This window comes from Rhipicephalus sanguineus, chromosome 4, assembly GCF_013339695.2.
Source record: "Rhipicephalus sanguineus isolate Rsan-2018 chromosome 4, BIME_Rsan_1.4, whole genome shotgun sequence".
NCBI classification, from domain to species: domain Eukaryota; kingdom Metazoa; phylum Arthropoda; class Arachnida; order Ixodida; family Ixodidae; genus Rhipicephalus; species Rhipicephalus sanguineus.
Genome location: NC_051179.1, coordinates 59200252 through 59216662, shown reverse-complemented (window position 1 = coordinate 59216662; position 16411 = coordinate 59200252). Strand labels below are relative to the sequence as shown.

Sequence of the window (16411 nt, the reverse complement as noted above, 5' to 3'; positions counted from 1 at the left end):
GCTGTTGTTAATATTGCTGTTTTAGAAGTTGTCATACATTGAGCTTTCACTCTGACATAAATTGTTATTTGCCTTTAGTGTCCCTTTAAAAAATACGAGGAATAGGAGAAGTTGCTCCTCATCACATTGACTGCCTTCGTTTAGTGTGACGTGGTTGCACGGTACGGTGCAGGTGGCGAGGGAAAGGCAGGCATGGTGACCGACGTTCGGGGCTGGGAGACCGAGTCTGGCCGCAGTGTGGCAAGTGTCCGCTGGTCCTCAGGTTCCACGAATGTGTACCGCCTAGGACATCTGGGCAAGGTGGACCTAAGGTGCATCCAGGACGTGCCGGGACCCACTTATTACCGAGACCACCTCCCCGTGCTAGGTACGGGACAAGGGCTGCAGGAATGCGCGGATTGGCCTGATAAAGTCTGTTTGGGCTCATAAATCATTATTTGGTAACTTACTTGTCATTGATGAGACTATCATGGGTTCATAATTAGGAAACAAAACGAAGGTTAAGACATCAGTTTTAAAATTTTGCGTCGAAACCTTGGCACACATTTGTCGATGCGACATCGCTGATTTCAATACTGTCTTTCATATTCATGCTACCTTTGCTGAGGAAAGCTTCAACTTGGGCTAGTTGGTTCGACATTCTAATGTAGTTGCGCTAAGCGAAAGGCACGAAGGGCTAACGACGAGAAGAGTAGGACAAGTAGTGCGCACTATTCGTGTCTTACTTGTTCTGTTCTCTTTGTCGTTAATCCGTCACGCCTTCCGCTCAGCGCAGCTACATTAGAACTCATCCGCTCAACAAAATTTTCCCGAAACTCGGCATGTTACATATCTGGCTTCCACAGAACACAACGTAATGCATTTTCACCGATAAAGAATTGTTTAGGCTTTGGCAAATGCCGTCGGTCTAACATCACAGCTAGTTGGGGCAGGAACATCACAGAGTTGCCTCTGCCTGTATTTTCTTCCTTACGTGTCTTCCACCTTAAGCTTATTCTTTCATTGCAAATGTGGTGCCCTTGGCACTGTGCAAGGGTACCTTACTAATACCACTGAAATCTTGATACAAATCATGGCCCCAACTACGATTCTTTGCTGTTTGTAGAACTTTATCAGCGCATGCGATTTCAAATTTTGCCACCACAGTCGTGCAACTGCAACAACTAAAACAGTAGAATCAGAATTTGCTTTTAAGAATGCTCCACTTTAGAGCGTCTTCAGACCCTGGCAAGTGCAACAGTTTGTAACATGTCTTGTTCGAAGAGTTACGCGATTCCCGCCAAGTTACGGGCAGTGCGGAAAACACATTCTTTCGGTCTAGTGCAAGCTGCACGTAGTGCTTTTTGTTATTAGAAGCATGTGCATTGCACCACAGCCCCTTGTGATAAGAAACAGGTACTACACGTAGAAAAGCTTATGTTATCAGTGCTCGTGCAGGCTTATCAGTATCTGAAAGGAAAATTCTGCTGTGGGTCAGTTGGTTAAACGTACAAATGCTGTTGCACAAAAGTAAGGAAACTGGAGCAAGAGCACAAACTCACGAGACATTGAGCACACAGGAACACACAAAACCCACACTGCATAGTAATTGTAAAGTAAAGGCCAACAGGGTAGTATTGTGCTAAGACAGTACAAGTTGCGCTTGCCATTGGCATTATCAGCGGCATGCCTCCATACTCTTGAATGGCTGGGCAAAGAATGAGGTGGAGGGCTTGGTGATAACACGGCGTTATCCTTATGCAAACATTGAAACAGTATCGTCCGGGAAGTGCCTGCCTCATTCACTGTTTACGAAACAGAGCTGTGACAGCTTGACACTTGGCAGCAAAACGCAACTGCTGAGATGAGTGTGTCGTGCAGGTATGGGCTCTTCATCGGACAGGGCCATCGTGACCCTAAGAGGTGCGTCAGGCCAGTCACAACGCTCTCCATTCAGCGTGGGGGACCGGGTGGAAGTACTGCTGGACATAGAGTCCTTGAAGATCATGCAGGACGGGCATGGTGGATGGAATCCCAAGATGTCTGAGGTTGGTGGCACTTGCATCCATTTTGGCATTGGATGTCTCAGTCATAAAAGTTCTGTGCAGTCTGCTTGAATGCTTTTGCTGGGCAAGTTAGTGCGTGGTCTTAAAATAAAAGCAGAACGTAAAAGAAAAGACGGGACAAGAGAGACGAGAAGATTGAACTAGCGCTCACTACCAACTGGTTTATTACTAGAAATTGAGGAAACTATACACTAAGTGTGTCGTAGGTGCACCTGCACACACTTCAGAAGGTGCATCTAGTCAAAATGACTGCTACAGATTACGATAAAGCAGCTCAATCACTCCCCCGCAAACACACTGACATTTGGCTGCAGCAATCATGTCTAGTTGGCAGAAGCCTGCAGATATATATACAGCATAGACCGCTTATAACGTAAGTCGCCGGAGTCGCGAATATCCGCACTATAAGCGGCACCGCACTATAACCAAAAGAACGTTTTTGAAAGGTTGCACGTGTGCGAGACATGACGAACAGGCAGGCGCGCGATTCCGACTATCGAGGCATGCGACTGGGACGTATGTTTGCATCTGCTTACATTTGAAAATGTTGAACGGTTAGCGTCCGCGGACCTGCGGTGGCGACATAACGAACGCGGAAAAAATGCGCCGTCACGGGAAGTCGCCGCGGTATCGCACTGCGCGTGCGCGATGTCGAAAACGGTGGCGACCACAAACCACCACTCGAGAGTTTCACACGCACGCCCGCGTTTTCGTTAAAGATGTAAGTCACCCCTTCTAAATGCAACAACTGCAAAATGTTTCATTGACTCGGCAGCAAACCGCAACTTCTGTAGTCCGCGGCCGCCGACATGGCAGCTAGCGCTCGTTAGGCCTAGCGTGCGCGTTGCAACTTGGCATGCCGTCGCGAGAAGCTTGCCCTGACAACACGGAGATCGGGCGTAAAAGAGATCGCACTCGCGAGCTAAACCGAGCGCATCACGCGTGAAACGAACTTTCGGTTCGCGGTCGGGAGAACAGCCGCGGCAACTATCCTGAAAAAAGTATTTCAAGCTTGTAAGTCCGCCTGTTGGTGGCAAAGGCGAAAGCGCAGTCGCGTCTCAAAGCATTGTTACTTGCGGGGGAATCGAGGTTCCACGCGCGATATCAGCGCTCTACGACGAAGCAACTATTTTCCCGACGGAGACAAACAGCGGTAACGCGCTCTTGATGCGGACGCGGGCACCCGTACGTAGCGGAGCGCGCATGTCAAGCGGCCGAAGGGGCAAAGGCTTCTCCGTCGGCACGCAACCGCTCCCCCTCCCCAAAACACGCACCCGCGCCGGGCTGCTGCCCCCCACCGCCGTCCTTTTTTTCTTTTTTCTTTCTCCCCCCGCTCCTTGTTCGTTCGTTCCGCGTCCCATCCTCCTTTGTAACCCCGTTGCCGCTCTCTGCCCCGCCGGCGCATCTCCGCTGTGAAGCACGCTCGCTCTCTCACACTCTGAGAACGTTCCGGCAGCCGCATTATAACCGGTCTTTCATCTCGGGGGACTGCACAATAAGCGGTATGCGTATACATGGAGTTCTATGGGAGAGTAAACGGGAGTCAGAAAAAACCGCGTTATAGCCGGTACTGCACTGTAAGCGGTTACGTTATAAGTGGTCTGAGCTGTATTTTTTTCTGTGCCAGCTCATACGATCCTTCAGAGCGCTTGAGCTGTTTTCTCGAAATTAATACTCAGTTCTTGAGTTGTCAGTGTCTGCAATCCCTGAATTTAGACCCTGTAAACTGTTAGGAGCATGAAGCATCACGTGACAACACTTTTCCTTCCACCTAGATACTTGTTTTGCTATCCTTCTTGATGCCACGAACAAACGGAGTCTTTAAGTATGAATTAATATTGATTGGTTCATGCTGAAAGTTTATTCAAAGTTAAAACAATGAGAGTGAAGCGGTGGGCTATGAAGCAACACAGAAATGGAAAAAAAAGAAGCAATTTGTGCTAATAAGAACTGCTGAGTTTCTCTGTCAGCAGTTGCTCTTATTGATCTTAGTGAGCTTGTTTCATTAGTTTGCAGTGGCTTATAATACATTGCAAGTTTCTTACTTGAAAAAAAAACACGTAAACCTATGGCTTGTACTTGACTGCACTTACGTACCGACACGACCATTTTGTTCAGATTTTCTAACCTTTTTTTGCGATTTTTCAGCAGGGACTGAATGACATCTGGCACTTTGGAAAAGAAAAACTGGGTCTATGTTTTAGGCAGCCTTTGCTGTTTATCAATTATATTCCGAATTTCAAGATATAGTGAGTTGTTGGGCTAGCTGGTACTAATCTTGCTGAAGGGAGCCTAGAAGTGGTTTTAAAAAAAGACGCATCTTTCTTGTCCCGTTTACTTTTTTCTAAACAGCTTTTACGCTGATATTATGAACCGTTTTGCTCATTGCTTTGAACAGTAGCACTCACAAGCTGATATCTTTTTACAATAGACGCTTTTCATAATCCGCAAGTGTGCTCCCCTGCGCTGCACATTCACCCAACTAATGGCGGCACCTGTTGTGCTTGAGATGGAGAGGAGGTCCTAGTTGCACGTGCTAGGGCTCGTCTATTATGCGTGTTTATATTAAGAGATCTGAGTCTGCATTTTCTATGTCATAGCGCAAAGAAACTGCGCTTGAACAGGCTGTTTGCAGAAGTGACTAGCTGCCATTAGTTGGGCTAACTGCATCACAGGAAAGTTAGATTTACAATTATGAAAAGGGTCTAATAAGTTCGAAATGGCAAACATTCTTATACATGGTACTGTAGTTGTGTATCTGCTTTTTGTCCTTTTTTTTCAGAAATTTAGTACAACTAGATTTTCTATGTAGCTTCGTGCTCTACTCAACTGTATGCCAATGTTCTCCCTTCATTACTCACTTCTGGTTGCAGGTCATAGGAAAAATTGGCACCGTGCACCGCGTTACCGATCGAGGGGACATCAGGGTTCAGTACGAAGGCTCTAACAACCGCTGGACATTTCATCCGGATGCACTTACGAAGGCAAGTGCTACGTTCCAATTTGAAAAGCTGTGAGGGGAGTGAGTCTAAATTAGTTTAAATTTACACTTGGTCACCTTTACAACGCCACAATGAAGTTCCCACACTAACTTGCTGTGATTCGTAAATTTTGACTGCTTCTACTAGGGCCTGTGGATTTCTTAGTCAGTAAAAATCAAGTACAGTCAAACCTCGTTGCAACGAACACCACATTAACGAACATTTCAAATTAACGAACTTTTAAGACTGCTATGAACTTCAGAATAACGAACATTTCAGAATAACGATTGTTATTTAATTCCCGTGTAATCTTAACAACACCTCAGTAGTACGAACTTATATCCCGAAATGTGAGGATTCTTAGATTTCAGTGTATCGGTCATGGCAGTAGGAGCTGTAAGGTAGCAGACGACGCAGCGTGAATAGCGGACGCCCTCCCGCAAAAACCTGAGATGGTGCGGGAGGAGAAAGACGCGGGCGGAGAACTTCCCCCCCCCCCTTCATTGCGGAGGCGACAACGCATCAGGTTTTGTAAAGGCCCAACCGCATGCATTGCACGCGACTTTCGAGCGAAGGCGACTGCGACAAACGGGCTCCGTCGCGCTGTCGCAACAGGAGCACCCACATGTTCGCGACAAAGTGTCACGGTTGCTCGATTGAAAACTCAGGCAAATTACGAAAAAGAATTACAGAGTAGATGAATGACAACATGCCAAATTTATCATTGTCTTGTTTGAGATAAGGATGCCATAAAAGCGTTTTGTGACTTTCTTTTTTCGCAATCTTATGTTTAACCGCGACAGTAGTATCTGCTGTGATCCCATGGGGCGCCCGGAAGCGCACCCCGGGCGGAAGCGTACGCTGCCTACGCTACGTCGCACTTTGCAAACTGCGTTATGTTGGGGTTAGTCCACGAGGCGCATCTCGACAACGTTTCCTCTTCCTGTCATAGAACGTTTAAGAAAAGCCGCAGTGCCTCACATCGTTGCTTCACAGGGAGAAGGGCTACCTCACACGAAGACGATGTTGACATTGCAGCAAGCTACCACCAATGCAGCAAGCTACCACCGAAACATCAAAACGAACCGTCGATCAAAATTAACGACAAAATACGGCCGCTGCCTCGCTCTCCGCGTGAGATGGGGCTGTAAAGAAGGGGCATTCCTTGAAGTACGCGCCGATTGGAAGCATCACGAGCAAATTGCAACCGAAGCGAGGGTGGCGTGGGTCAGAGATGCTGCCATGTTGCCGGATATCGTTATGCTCACTTCCGGGCGACAAGCGATGTTTTCTGGCTTTCCAGAAACCTGCGACAAGCGACGGCGATGGATGGCCCTCCGCGACAGCAAATCCTGTCGGCCATCGCTCAAAACTCGCGTGCATGCAGTTGGGCCTTAAAGGATTGCAGCGATCACATGGACGACGATGTCACTTGAGGAAACTCTGCATATTCATAGAAAAAAGCGGAACAGCGACCGAAGCGGCACATAAAAATGCGGACGGTCTAGCATCGTTCGTGACGCAGAGTTTGTGCTGCACCCGTCAAAAAACGATCACGGCCTATTTAAAAAAAAACGTGCCTTGTCTGACGTTCACGTGTGCATTGTTGTGAGAAACGAGTTCAAGGACGTACCGTTGCAAAGGTAGGACGTTTGCGTTACTGAAATTCTATTGTTATGGTAAATTTTTGGGCTTTCACTATAACGACCTTTCAGAATAACGAACATTTTTCCGCGGTCCCCTGAAGTTCGTTATACCGAGATTTCACTGTAAATTGTCTTCTGAGGGAAGGGCCAGAGACGACCAACCAAGCTTCAGGAGATTTTGTTCAGCTGATGTAGCCAAAATATGAAAGAAACACTCTTGAAATCCCTGATGTTATGCTGACATTCATTTGCAGAGATTGCACAAAATTTAAGACTAAAACTTCGATCATGACTTTCCCTTCTGCTGATAAACTTGACAGTGAAACTAACGACAGTAGAGTTCTCAAAGAATAAATTCCCAGTCTAAACTGATTTTAGCTCTCTGTAAATTGGAAAATGTTTCAGTGCTTTTTTACAATCCACATTCTTGGTCCGAGTTACCTGAGGTATTAGTATTACCTCAGATGGTAATCCAGACACCCCCTCTACAGTGTGCCTTGTAATGAGGTTGTATTGGAACATGTAAAACCTCGGATATTAATTAAAATTTTTCTCCTGGTTAAATTAATTCAGTGTTCACTTTACTGTTCCTGAGATCTTCCTCACATAAAATTTTTCGTTAGTTCGTATTGGCAAACTATAGTGATGAATAAAATGTTCAGCAGCACTTAGATTGAGTTTCAAGCTTTTGGCAGTACGGTGTGTTCTCATAGAGTGTAACACATCTGCTTTTTGTTTTTGTTTTTTCTAGGTCGTGATGTTTTCAGTCGGAGACATGGTGAAAATATGCGACGACCTGCAGAAGCTGAAGGAGTGGCAGGTGGGCCACGGCGAATACATTGACGCCATGAAAGCGGTGAGTAGCATCAGATTATTCGTGGTTTTTCTAAGCTGCGAGCAATAGTGCTCCTGGGTTGGTTAAGAAATGTGATTGTCTTTTAGTATGGTGTGTGGTTACACAACTGAATGAGGGCTACCATAGTGAAGCTTGGTGAAGTAGCTGCAATGATGGGGTAGTATGATGGATTACTACGAATGGAACAATACATTGAAAAACAAGGGCAACGTTTTTTGTACGTAGTACTATTTTGACGTTGAGAATCGGATGGAAACCCGTCTGGTCGGGAAAAGACACGAGGACAATAAAAATAAACACCGACCACGAATATAAGCAACATAAAAGCAATACATTACAGCCGAAATGTATTGCTTTTATGTTGCTTTTATTTGTGGTCAGTGTTTATTTTAATTGTCCTCACGTAGTACTATTTTCATTCCATGAGCATTTTCACAGCAAACCCTTTTAAACTGAATAGTAGAGCTGTGCGAATAGCAAAATTTTGGGTGCGAAGCGAATTCGAATATTGAGGTGTGAGTGCGAATCGAATCGAATATTTTTCGAATATTTCTCGAATATTTCAAGAATATTGTTCGAATACTTCGAAGCGAAATTGCAGAAAAAAAAGTTAGAGAGGATTCCTAAGCATATTCTTATGAAATAGCAACATGAAAGTGTTTCTTTTCGCTAGGTTGATTAAACACTGGCGGGGTGATGTTTCATAGTTGTCTTATCAAGAATCAGGCAATGTAAAGGCCGAATCCTATTTATGTACATGATTTGGTGCAACAAAAGTGTTGCCGACAACACTTTACACGTGATAGGCAAAGATGCCATTTCCTCAGCCTCTCCTCCTCTTTGAACTTCTGTGGAAGCCCAACTGATGTGGCGGACAAGGGTGTGCTCCCTTCAAGTCCAGAGTTCCAAATCTGCCTCGTAGGCGTCGATATATAAGAACATCTGAAATTTTGGATGATAAAAAGCTTCGGCGTCCGATTTTTCAGACTTTCTGCCCAAATTTCAGGCCCAAAGCAGCATTAATTGAGCCCCCAACTCTGCCACATCTTTCATCTCCATGTTGGAACCAGCGTTTTCTTGAGTTAATACATTTGCGACCGTAGCGGGGCTTGAAAGGCAGCTTTGCCGCAATACCGGGCTGTGATGAGGTGAAGCATATTGAAAATCTAGCGACCACTTCCAATTGGACGTTGACTGTCTTGGCAAAGTTCGACTGTAACGGAGCTTGAAAGGTAGCTTTGCCGCAATACCGGGGTGTGATGAGGTGAAGCATATTGAATATCTTTTGACCACTTCCACTCGGACGTTGTCTCTTGGCAAAGTTCGACCGTAACGGAGCTTGAAAGGCAGCTTTGCCGCAATACCGGAGTGTAATGAGGTGAAGCATATTAATAATCTAGGGACCACTTTCAATCGGACGTTGACTGTGTCTTGGCAATGTTCTACTACAGTAGACTCTCGTTAAACGGAACCTGAAGGGACCAAGAAAATGTGTTCCATTTAAGAGGAGTTCCGTTTACTGAGAGATGAACAGGAGTGCAGAATCCAAGTATGAAACCAATTATATTAGATGCAGTTGTTCCGTTTAAGCAGCAGTTCCGTTTAACAGATTTCCGTTTACTGAGAGTCTACTTATAAAGGAGCTTGAAAGGCAGCTTTGCCGCAATACGAGATTGTAATGAGGTGAAGCATATTGAAAATCTGAAGGGGTCACTTTCAATCGGACGTTGACTGTACTTGTTTTTGGGAAGTTCGAATAGTAAAATTCCAGTGCGAATCGAATCGAATAGCAAACACTATTCGAAAAATATTCGAAACTTTGAATATTCGCACACCCCTACTGAATAGCTCAGAATAGAGCTCATTTTTCAGCGTTTCTGGGGTTTGCCCTTGCTTTATTTCTCTCGCCTCGTCTGGCAGAGTTCAAATAGGTCTCTTATGTGATGCACGCAAGTCAGCACTAGGAGTGCAAGACAAATAAGTGAAGCTAAAGACTCGAACACCATGCTTTGCACTGAGTCCTGACAGTGACATTCCCAAGTGAGATTGCTGTTATGTTTAGTCCAAAGTGTGCATGCGCCAATTCATATCGTTGGTCTAACTCTAAGAACCATGTTGCAACCATCGATGCAGTGCCTTGGCAAGCTGGGCAAGGTGGTCAAACTGTACTCGGATGGCGACTTGCGAGTGAGCGTGGACGGCCAGACGTGGACGTTCAACCCGCTGTGCGTTGTCCCCGTGCCCGGATCTGCCACCGAGATCAGCAACACAATGACTGCCAACACTCGAGAAGAACACGCGAGTACGTTGTCTCTTCGTTTCAAGTTGTTACTTGGACAGTAACACATTGCCACTGAAGCTTAGGTGCAGTATAGCCACAGTAACCCTCCTCCATTAATTACGTGGCTGAAAACTACGCGTTGCATTTGCACAGTTTGTCGCTCCTGAATTACGGAATAGAACCTGTCACCATTACTATGTAGGTCTCGCATGTTGCCAGGACTGGTGCGCACGAGTTCTGTAGCAATTCACTGACGTCGCACTGAATCATCAATATTGGGGTATTGACACAGAGTTCACGAAAGAAAAGTTTTAGCTTCACTTTCTTCCTAAGCATTCGACCTTACTCTGCAAAATATGGATGAAAGTACAGTTTTCAAAGAATGCTTAGGCAGACTGACATGTTGCTGCAACTTAAGTGGGCTCCCGCCTGGCCCCATTGTAAATTTTCATTGTAGTACACCGACAGTTGCTGGGTACCATGACACCACATAGAGAGTGTTCTATGACAAAGCTCTTTTAGGTAGGCTCGTTATAAAAGAAACTGGTATGGCTGTTGCCAGAAAATGAGCTTCACTGCCTACATATGTTCACTTTCTCCTTTTGGCCTTAACTGGCACCTGCAAATGACATTGCTTACGTGTTATTTTCTAAGCCATATTTCGCTGAGCGACCTCATCAGGTTCACGTATCTGTGCAGCCTTTCCTTTTGATATGATTTTGCTGACCAGCACACGCTCACTGTTTTGGTATTGGGCCTTTTGCAGTGGACAAATTAACAGAGGTCCCGTGACATAGTGGGCAATGTTATGGCACTCGACATGCGTGTGACCTTGACCCCTGAACTGGAAGTGTGGCTTTCTTGAGAGAGAGGACACCTTTGCAGACACAACTGCCAGTGCATGACTTGCTCTCCGCATTTGACTGTTTGCAATGTCCAAATATGTTGAGGGGCTTCCTGAATGAGGCACTGAAGTGTAGCTCTAAATCAGTAGACCAGCAAATATTTTTTTAATTACACGAGAAAGTTAAGTAAAGACATTTCATTATTACACGAGAAAGTTATGTCAAAAAGACATTTTTTTAGTTTCGCACCAAAACCTCCATGTTAGTACATTGGTATAACATCATTTATCATATTCAGGCCAGATTAGCTCAGTAAAAGTTTTCGAAACTTGCCACGTCGAGTCCCTGACTTCCTCAGAACAGTGTGTTTTATTCTTACACAAAAATGAAGAAGTACGCAGGCCTTAGCACTGACTCCACCAAAATCTAGGATGTTACAGTGAGTTGGTGCAGGAACTTCAGAGTAGTGCTGCTGTTCTCGTTGCTCCATTTCTGGCTTGCCTACCATCTTCTCGGCAAGAGTGGATGTTTTGGGTACTGTAAGGGTAATTTACTAATAAGTTAAACCCCTTTATAAGACACATGCACTGGTTTGCACTTCTTGTCTCTTATATGAGGTGTCTCTTATAAGCAGGGTGCCACGTTATCATTTTCTGCTCAACTCTTATTTCAATGTAGACACACTGGTCTGTTGTACCTGATTGTCTGTTACATCAGTGCCTCTTATAAAGGAGTTCAACTGTATGAAAAATTGTTTTATGAGAAATCTTTTTTTTTTTCATTTTCTGTTTAAAAGCATGTTGATGAAATTAATGCACTGTTTTTTTTTTTTTTTTTTTCCTGCAGATCCGCTGCTCAGTCACTTGTTGGCCGAGCAGCAGAGTGACGCCGGCAGCATGGACCGCCTGGTGCGTGACGCAGCCCAGGGTCACCTGGAAGTGGTGCGCGATCACCTCGCGAAACACCCGGACAGGGTAAGTGCTGGATGGGGGTGACGTGCAAAAATGCGAGTGTGCTTTGATTTAGGTATGCATAAAGGATTTTACCCCAAGTGGTTAGAATTAGTGCAGAGTTACCCCGCTATGGCATTCCTCGTAATTGGATCTTGGTTTCGGCGTGTGATATCCTAGAAATAAATGTAATTTTCCAGAGCTGGCTCATTGGTTGAAGGTGGCACCTTCCTTCAGCGACACTTCTCATCAACATCGCAGAGACGAGAGCTACTCTGGTGACAAGATGTACATGTTGGCTCTGTGACGATGCAGGAGTACATAATATCAAAATGCAGTGACCAAGTTAGCTGACGGGAAGCCCCGCCCATTTTAACAAAATATTTTGGAACAAGGAGGAGCATTATGTGCTGGATCAGGAACAGGCGTTTGATATCCAGATGTGTACATCAGTCACATTCGTCCTTCAGTAGCAGTTGGGGAGTAAAATGTCAAAGGCCTGCATGTAAAAGAAATGACAAGAACAAAATTGTCTGAAATGTTAGCTCTTGATCTCTCCCTTCTATAAACTTCATACTGTGTGCCTTGTTTTGCAGGTGAACCAAAAGAGCTCCGGCAAGACAGCCTTACAGGTGTCGAGCCATCAAGGCCATCGTGAGATTGTGGAGCTGCTGCTACAGTGTGGTGCTTCGGTCGATGCCCAGGACGACGACGGAGACACTGCACTGCATTACGCTGCATTCGGGTGAGGCCTTTAATCTCTCCTTGTATTTTCTGTCTCTTGCCTAGTTTACTAACTGCTATTCATACCAAAGAAATCCAGAGTAAAGGTGATGTTACACAGCCGGCGGCTCAGCCACGGCAAGGATATGCAGACAACCGGTGGCTAGGAAAACGATCGTTTATTCACTCGTGCAAGCTTATTTTGTAGCTTAAAAGGAGGGAGAGAGGAGAAAGGGGTGGAAACTTCTATCGCTTCAGCCATCGACAGAAACACGAAGAGGAGGAAAGGGGGATGCAGAAGTGGCAGAGCGCTGTTTGCAGCACTTCTCTCTTCTTAAAAATGGAACCGTTGCACTGGCTTGTGTTGCCTGCTAGAACGCCGAAGCACTGGCTCTGCGCTTGCAGTAGCCGCCTCTGTAGGGGCAAGCCTGTGGCACAGTTGTCGCCTGACGATCATGGGGGCTTGGGATCGCTTGAGGCAACACCACGTAGCTTGTAGCTGAAGACCCCGACAATTGTTTAGGCCGCAGGGACTGATTAGGCTCTGATGACTAGCGTCGCTTGACTCCCTACAATGATGTTGCCATGTGCGCTTATTTCTTTATTTTTGACGTGATTAGGTATCACCCACAAAATCTGTTAACCACCACTCAGCGCAGGCCGTGCCACAGTGCTTGAGAAACTTCTCTATTGTTTTTGACTACAGTGAAACCTCGGTGATACGAATCTCACGGGACCACCAAAAATATTCGTATCATCCGAAATTCGTATCACCAGAAAGCATGGAAAATTAGCATGCGACAAAAGAAAGCTGGCGTACATATTCATTTATTGTTTGTCAGGGCTGCGGCAACGTCAGGAAGAATCCTGAATTATTGTCAGTTAAGTTTTTAGATGTCGGCAATCATACCAGCACTCGTAAATATAAGGCCCGTACGCGCGCATTTAATTATTGAACCAGGTGCGTTCTAACCCGCGACACTCAGACGCCGTGACGCGTCTCTGAAGGTTTATTCTGACCGTAAGAAAAGTGTTTTTCTTACACCATGATTCTGACCATTTGGCGGTGCGGCGCGCATGCCCACGCTTGCGTGCCCGCGCTTGCACGTGACTGGCGCGTCTTCTGCGACAGCGCGGACAGCACCTCTTCGTACCTGGGTGGTAACGAACGTTCGTATCAAACGTAGCTGGGTGAAAATCGGTTCGCAACAACCGTACTCTTTTACATTGCAGGCCAATGGGCCTTGGCCGGGACCAACGAAAAATTCGTATCAACCCGAAATTCGTATGAGCTGTGATCGTATCACCGAGGTTTCACTGTATTCTTATAAGATTGCGTGCACGACGCGAGTACAGTCGAACCCGTTTATAACGAACTCGAAAGTGTCGCGAAAAGTGGTCGTTATATCAGTAGTTCGTTGTATATGGACTCGCCCTTAAAAACGTGCGCTTAGCGGCCAAGCCATTTTTTTTTCTTTGTGCACTTTTATTAAAGTGCTAACAAACCCTTCGGTGACAAGCTAAGCCTTTTCGTGTCGTGAAGTGACGCCCGCTGCGTGCTCACGAGTGAATTAACCGCCTTTGCAATGAGCTGCCACCGTTTCACCGAAGCGCGGTACCGCGACGTGGAGCCGATCATCCCTGGCTAGTTGCGGGCAGCACGTCGCCTACTCGGGTCGCGGAGTCACTGCCGGGCCGCTTGCTGTATGCCGTATGCGCGCGTTTGTACGTTCTTCGTGCTTGCTTCACTCCGGACCGTGCTTGTGTGCAGCGACTAGCCTCTTCGTTCAACGCGGCGAAAACAAGCATTTCCAAGCAACGCGCACTCTACGTCTCCGCGATGCTCTCGCGGCCCTGCACGACGATGCGCGGCACACTTCAGTTGTCACCTAGTCAAACACGCAGTATACGCTCGCTGTCAGTGCATCGACGTTTCTCGGTGCCCGCGCCACGCAAGAACAGCGAGCTACTTTCGTTTCTACAAAGCGACGCGCACTTTAAAGCGGTCTCGCACGACGCGGCGGCGGCGGCGAACTTGCGAACGGCAGCATGGTGCGCTCGTACCGCCGCCAATCCGCACAGTGTACGGCGTACACGCGCAGCCGAGCACATATCTACAGATGACTGTGATATAAGGTTGTCGGCTGTAAGGCATAATGGCATGTTCATCGACGGCCGCCACTTCGCCTTCGCTCTTTTCTGATGCTTATCCGCGAAGGCATCGCCGCAATCGCGCGGAAGTCGTTATCACCGATCGACCGGTCTCTGCCGTTACCGAAAAGACGGACGACCTTTCGCGGCACGTTCGACGAGTTTAGGGACGCAGTGAACCTTTTTGCGATGGAAAGTTATCGGGGTTATCACTTCTTGCATTTATGTCTTCTTGCGTTCCAAGGCATTGTTTGGTTCATCGCAGGCGGTCGTAGCTGCAGAGAACGGCGTGAGGAAAGGTTACCGTGCGAAAGCTGACCGCAAGGCTTCATGCTGTCTACTATTTTTTTTTCCCTCACTGCCATTCTACCACTGAAGAAACGCCTGGAAAGTGAGCGACCTCGCTCACAGCGTCCGAAATCTGCGTGCGGTGCTCGCCGGTCTGGGTATCTTAGTCGCAAGTAAACTGGAGCGGGGCACGCGCGAGCGCGCGCCCCTGTCACGCTTTAGAAGGCCTCGTTTTAACTTTTTTTTCGCTTCGTATGCGCCATATTTTTACCGCGACCGTGTCTGAAGTGTTCGTTCTAAAAGTAGGAGGCTTTGAAAAATGTTCGCTATATGTGGACGCAGCTTCAATGGTTAGCATAGGAAAATCGTAAGTGCACCCAAATATGGTCGTTATAACTGATAGATCGTTATATGTGGGTTCGACTGTAGTTGAGATTATTCTGAAGCTAACGCGAGCCTGAGGAATAACGCTTGAATCTGCTATCCTTCATGTATAAAAGACGAGTTCCACCGACGATCACATTACGACGACTGATGATTGTGCTCGACGCTATCGTTGCACTGTCAGTGCTACACAGGTTCAACCAATTAAAGTGTTTCATCTTTACCTGCTTAGTTAGCCTTCTTCCCATCACAACCATGTGACAATATCATACAAAAGCTCGCTCATTTGACTGGCCTTTGTTCTCAATGTAACATTGCAAGCGAGCATGCGTGGCTTTTGCTGTTTCACTGCAGCAACCAACCTGCGATCATGGAGATGCTGTTGAAGGTGGGCGCGAACATCAACGCCGTCAACAGGGCCAAGTGCACAGCCCTGCACGTGGCAGTCAACAAGCAGCACACCAACTGCATACGAGTGCTGCTCAAGTTCCGCACCATCCTCAACATCAACATCCAGGTTGGTTTACCCGATGCTTTAAAGTTTTGTGTTATTGTGTGCAGTAAGCGATATCGCAAGAAAAAGAATCTGTGACCCTCTTTAAAGAACTGCTAGTACTACTTAGCTTGCTTGCTTGAAAGAGTTGGTGCAAGGCTACAAACGAAAAGAAAAGAAGGGACAGAAAGAACACCATTGCTGCTCAGTAATGAATTTCAGCTGTTATATTTAGATGACCTTTAGATGGCATCTTTGTGAATGGCATTTAAATCCTTTTTTGTGTATTCCCGCACGTGCACCAAGTTTTGAGCTATGTGCATGTTTTCAGTGCCTTTATATTAGGAAATCGATTGTTTGGTTTAGCTGTGTCATAGATACCCTGGTTCTGACATTATATGCCTTGTCTGTTTTCCCAGCACGCATAGTGAGTGGTCTAGGTTTGGGCATGTCTTCAAAAAAAATAAAAATAAATAAAAGAAAAGCCTTTATATACTGAGTACTTCCGAAAAATAAAATTAGTTTTGAATTGGCTTTCTTTCTGTCCCTTCTGAGGCCCGTGTACTTAGCTTTAGGTGCACGTTAAAGAACCCCAGGTGGTCGAAATTTCCGGAGCCCTCCACTACGGCATCTCTCATAATCATATCGTGGTTTTGGGACGTTAAACCCCAGATATTATTATTATTTTTTTTCTTCTCGTTCGTAACCTTGCACCATATCTTTCAAGTAGCTATGCACCAACTAGTGCAACATGGCGTGTTGCTTAGC

The 16411-nt window shown here is 46.2% G+C and overlaps 1 protein-coding gene across 1 annotated transcript in view; it reads left to right on the top strand.

Annotated features, from left to right (window-relative positions):
- The window catches only part of LOC119390056 (E3 ubiquitin-protein ligase MIB2), a 63177-nt gene that overhangs the window by 24386 nt on the left and 22380 nt on the right, over positions 1–16411 (top strand). The window contains exons 5-12 of the mRNA XM_037657584.2: positions 173–367; positions 1861–2027; positions 4919–5029; positions 7424–7528; positions 9662–9830; positions 11501–11628; positions 12201–12349; positions 15505–15667. Of these exons, the coding sequence (XP_037513512.1) occupies positions 173–367; positions 1861–2027; positions 4919–5029; positions 7424–7528; positions 9662–9830; positions 11501–11628; positions 12201–12349; positions 15505–15667 (1187 nt within the window). The remainder of the gene's footprint in view (positions 1–172; positions 368–1860; positions 2028–4918; positions 5030–7423; positions 7529–9661; positions 9831–11500; positions 11629–12200; positions 12350–15504; positions 15668–16411) is intronic.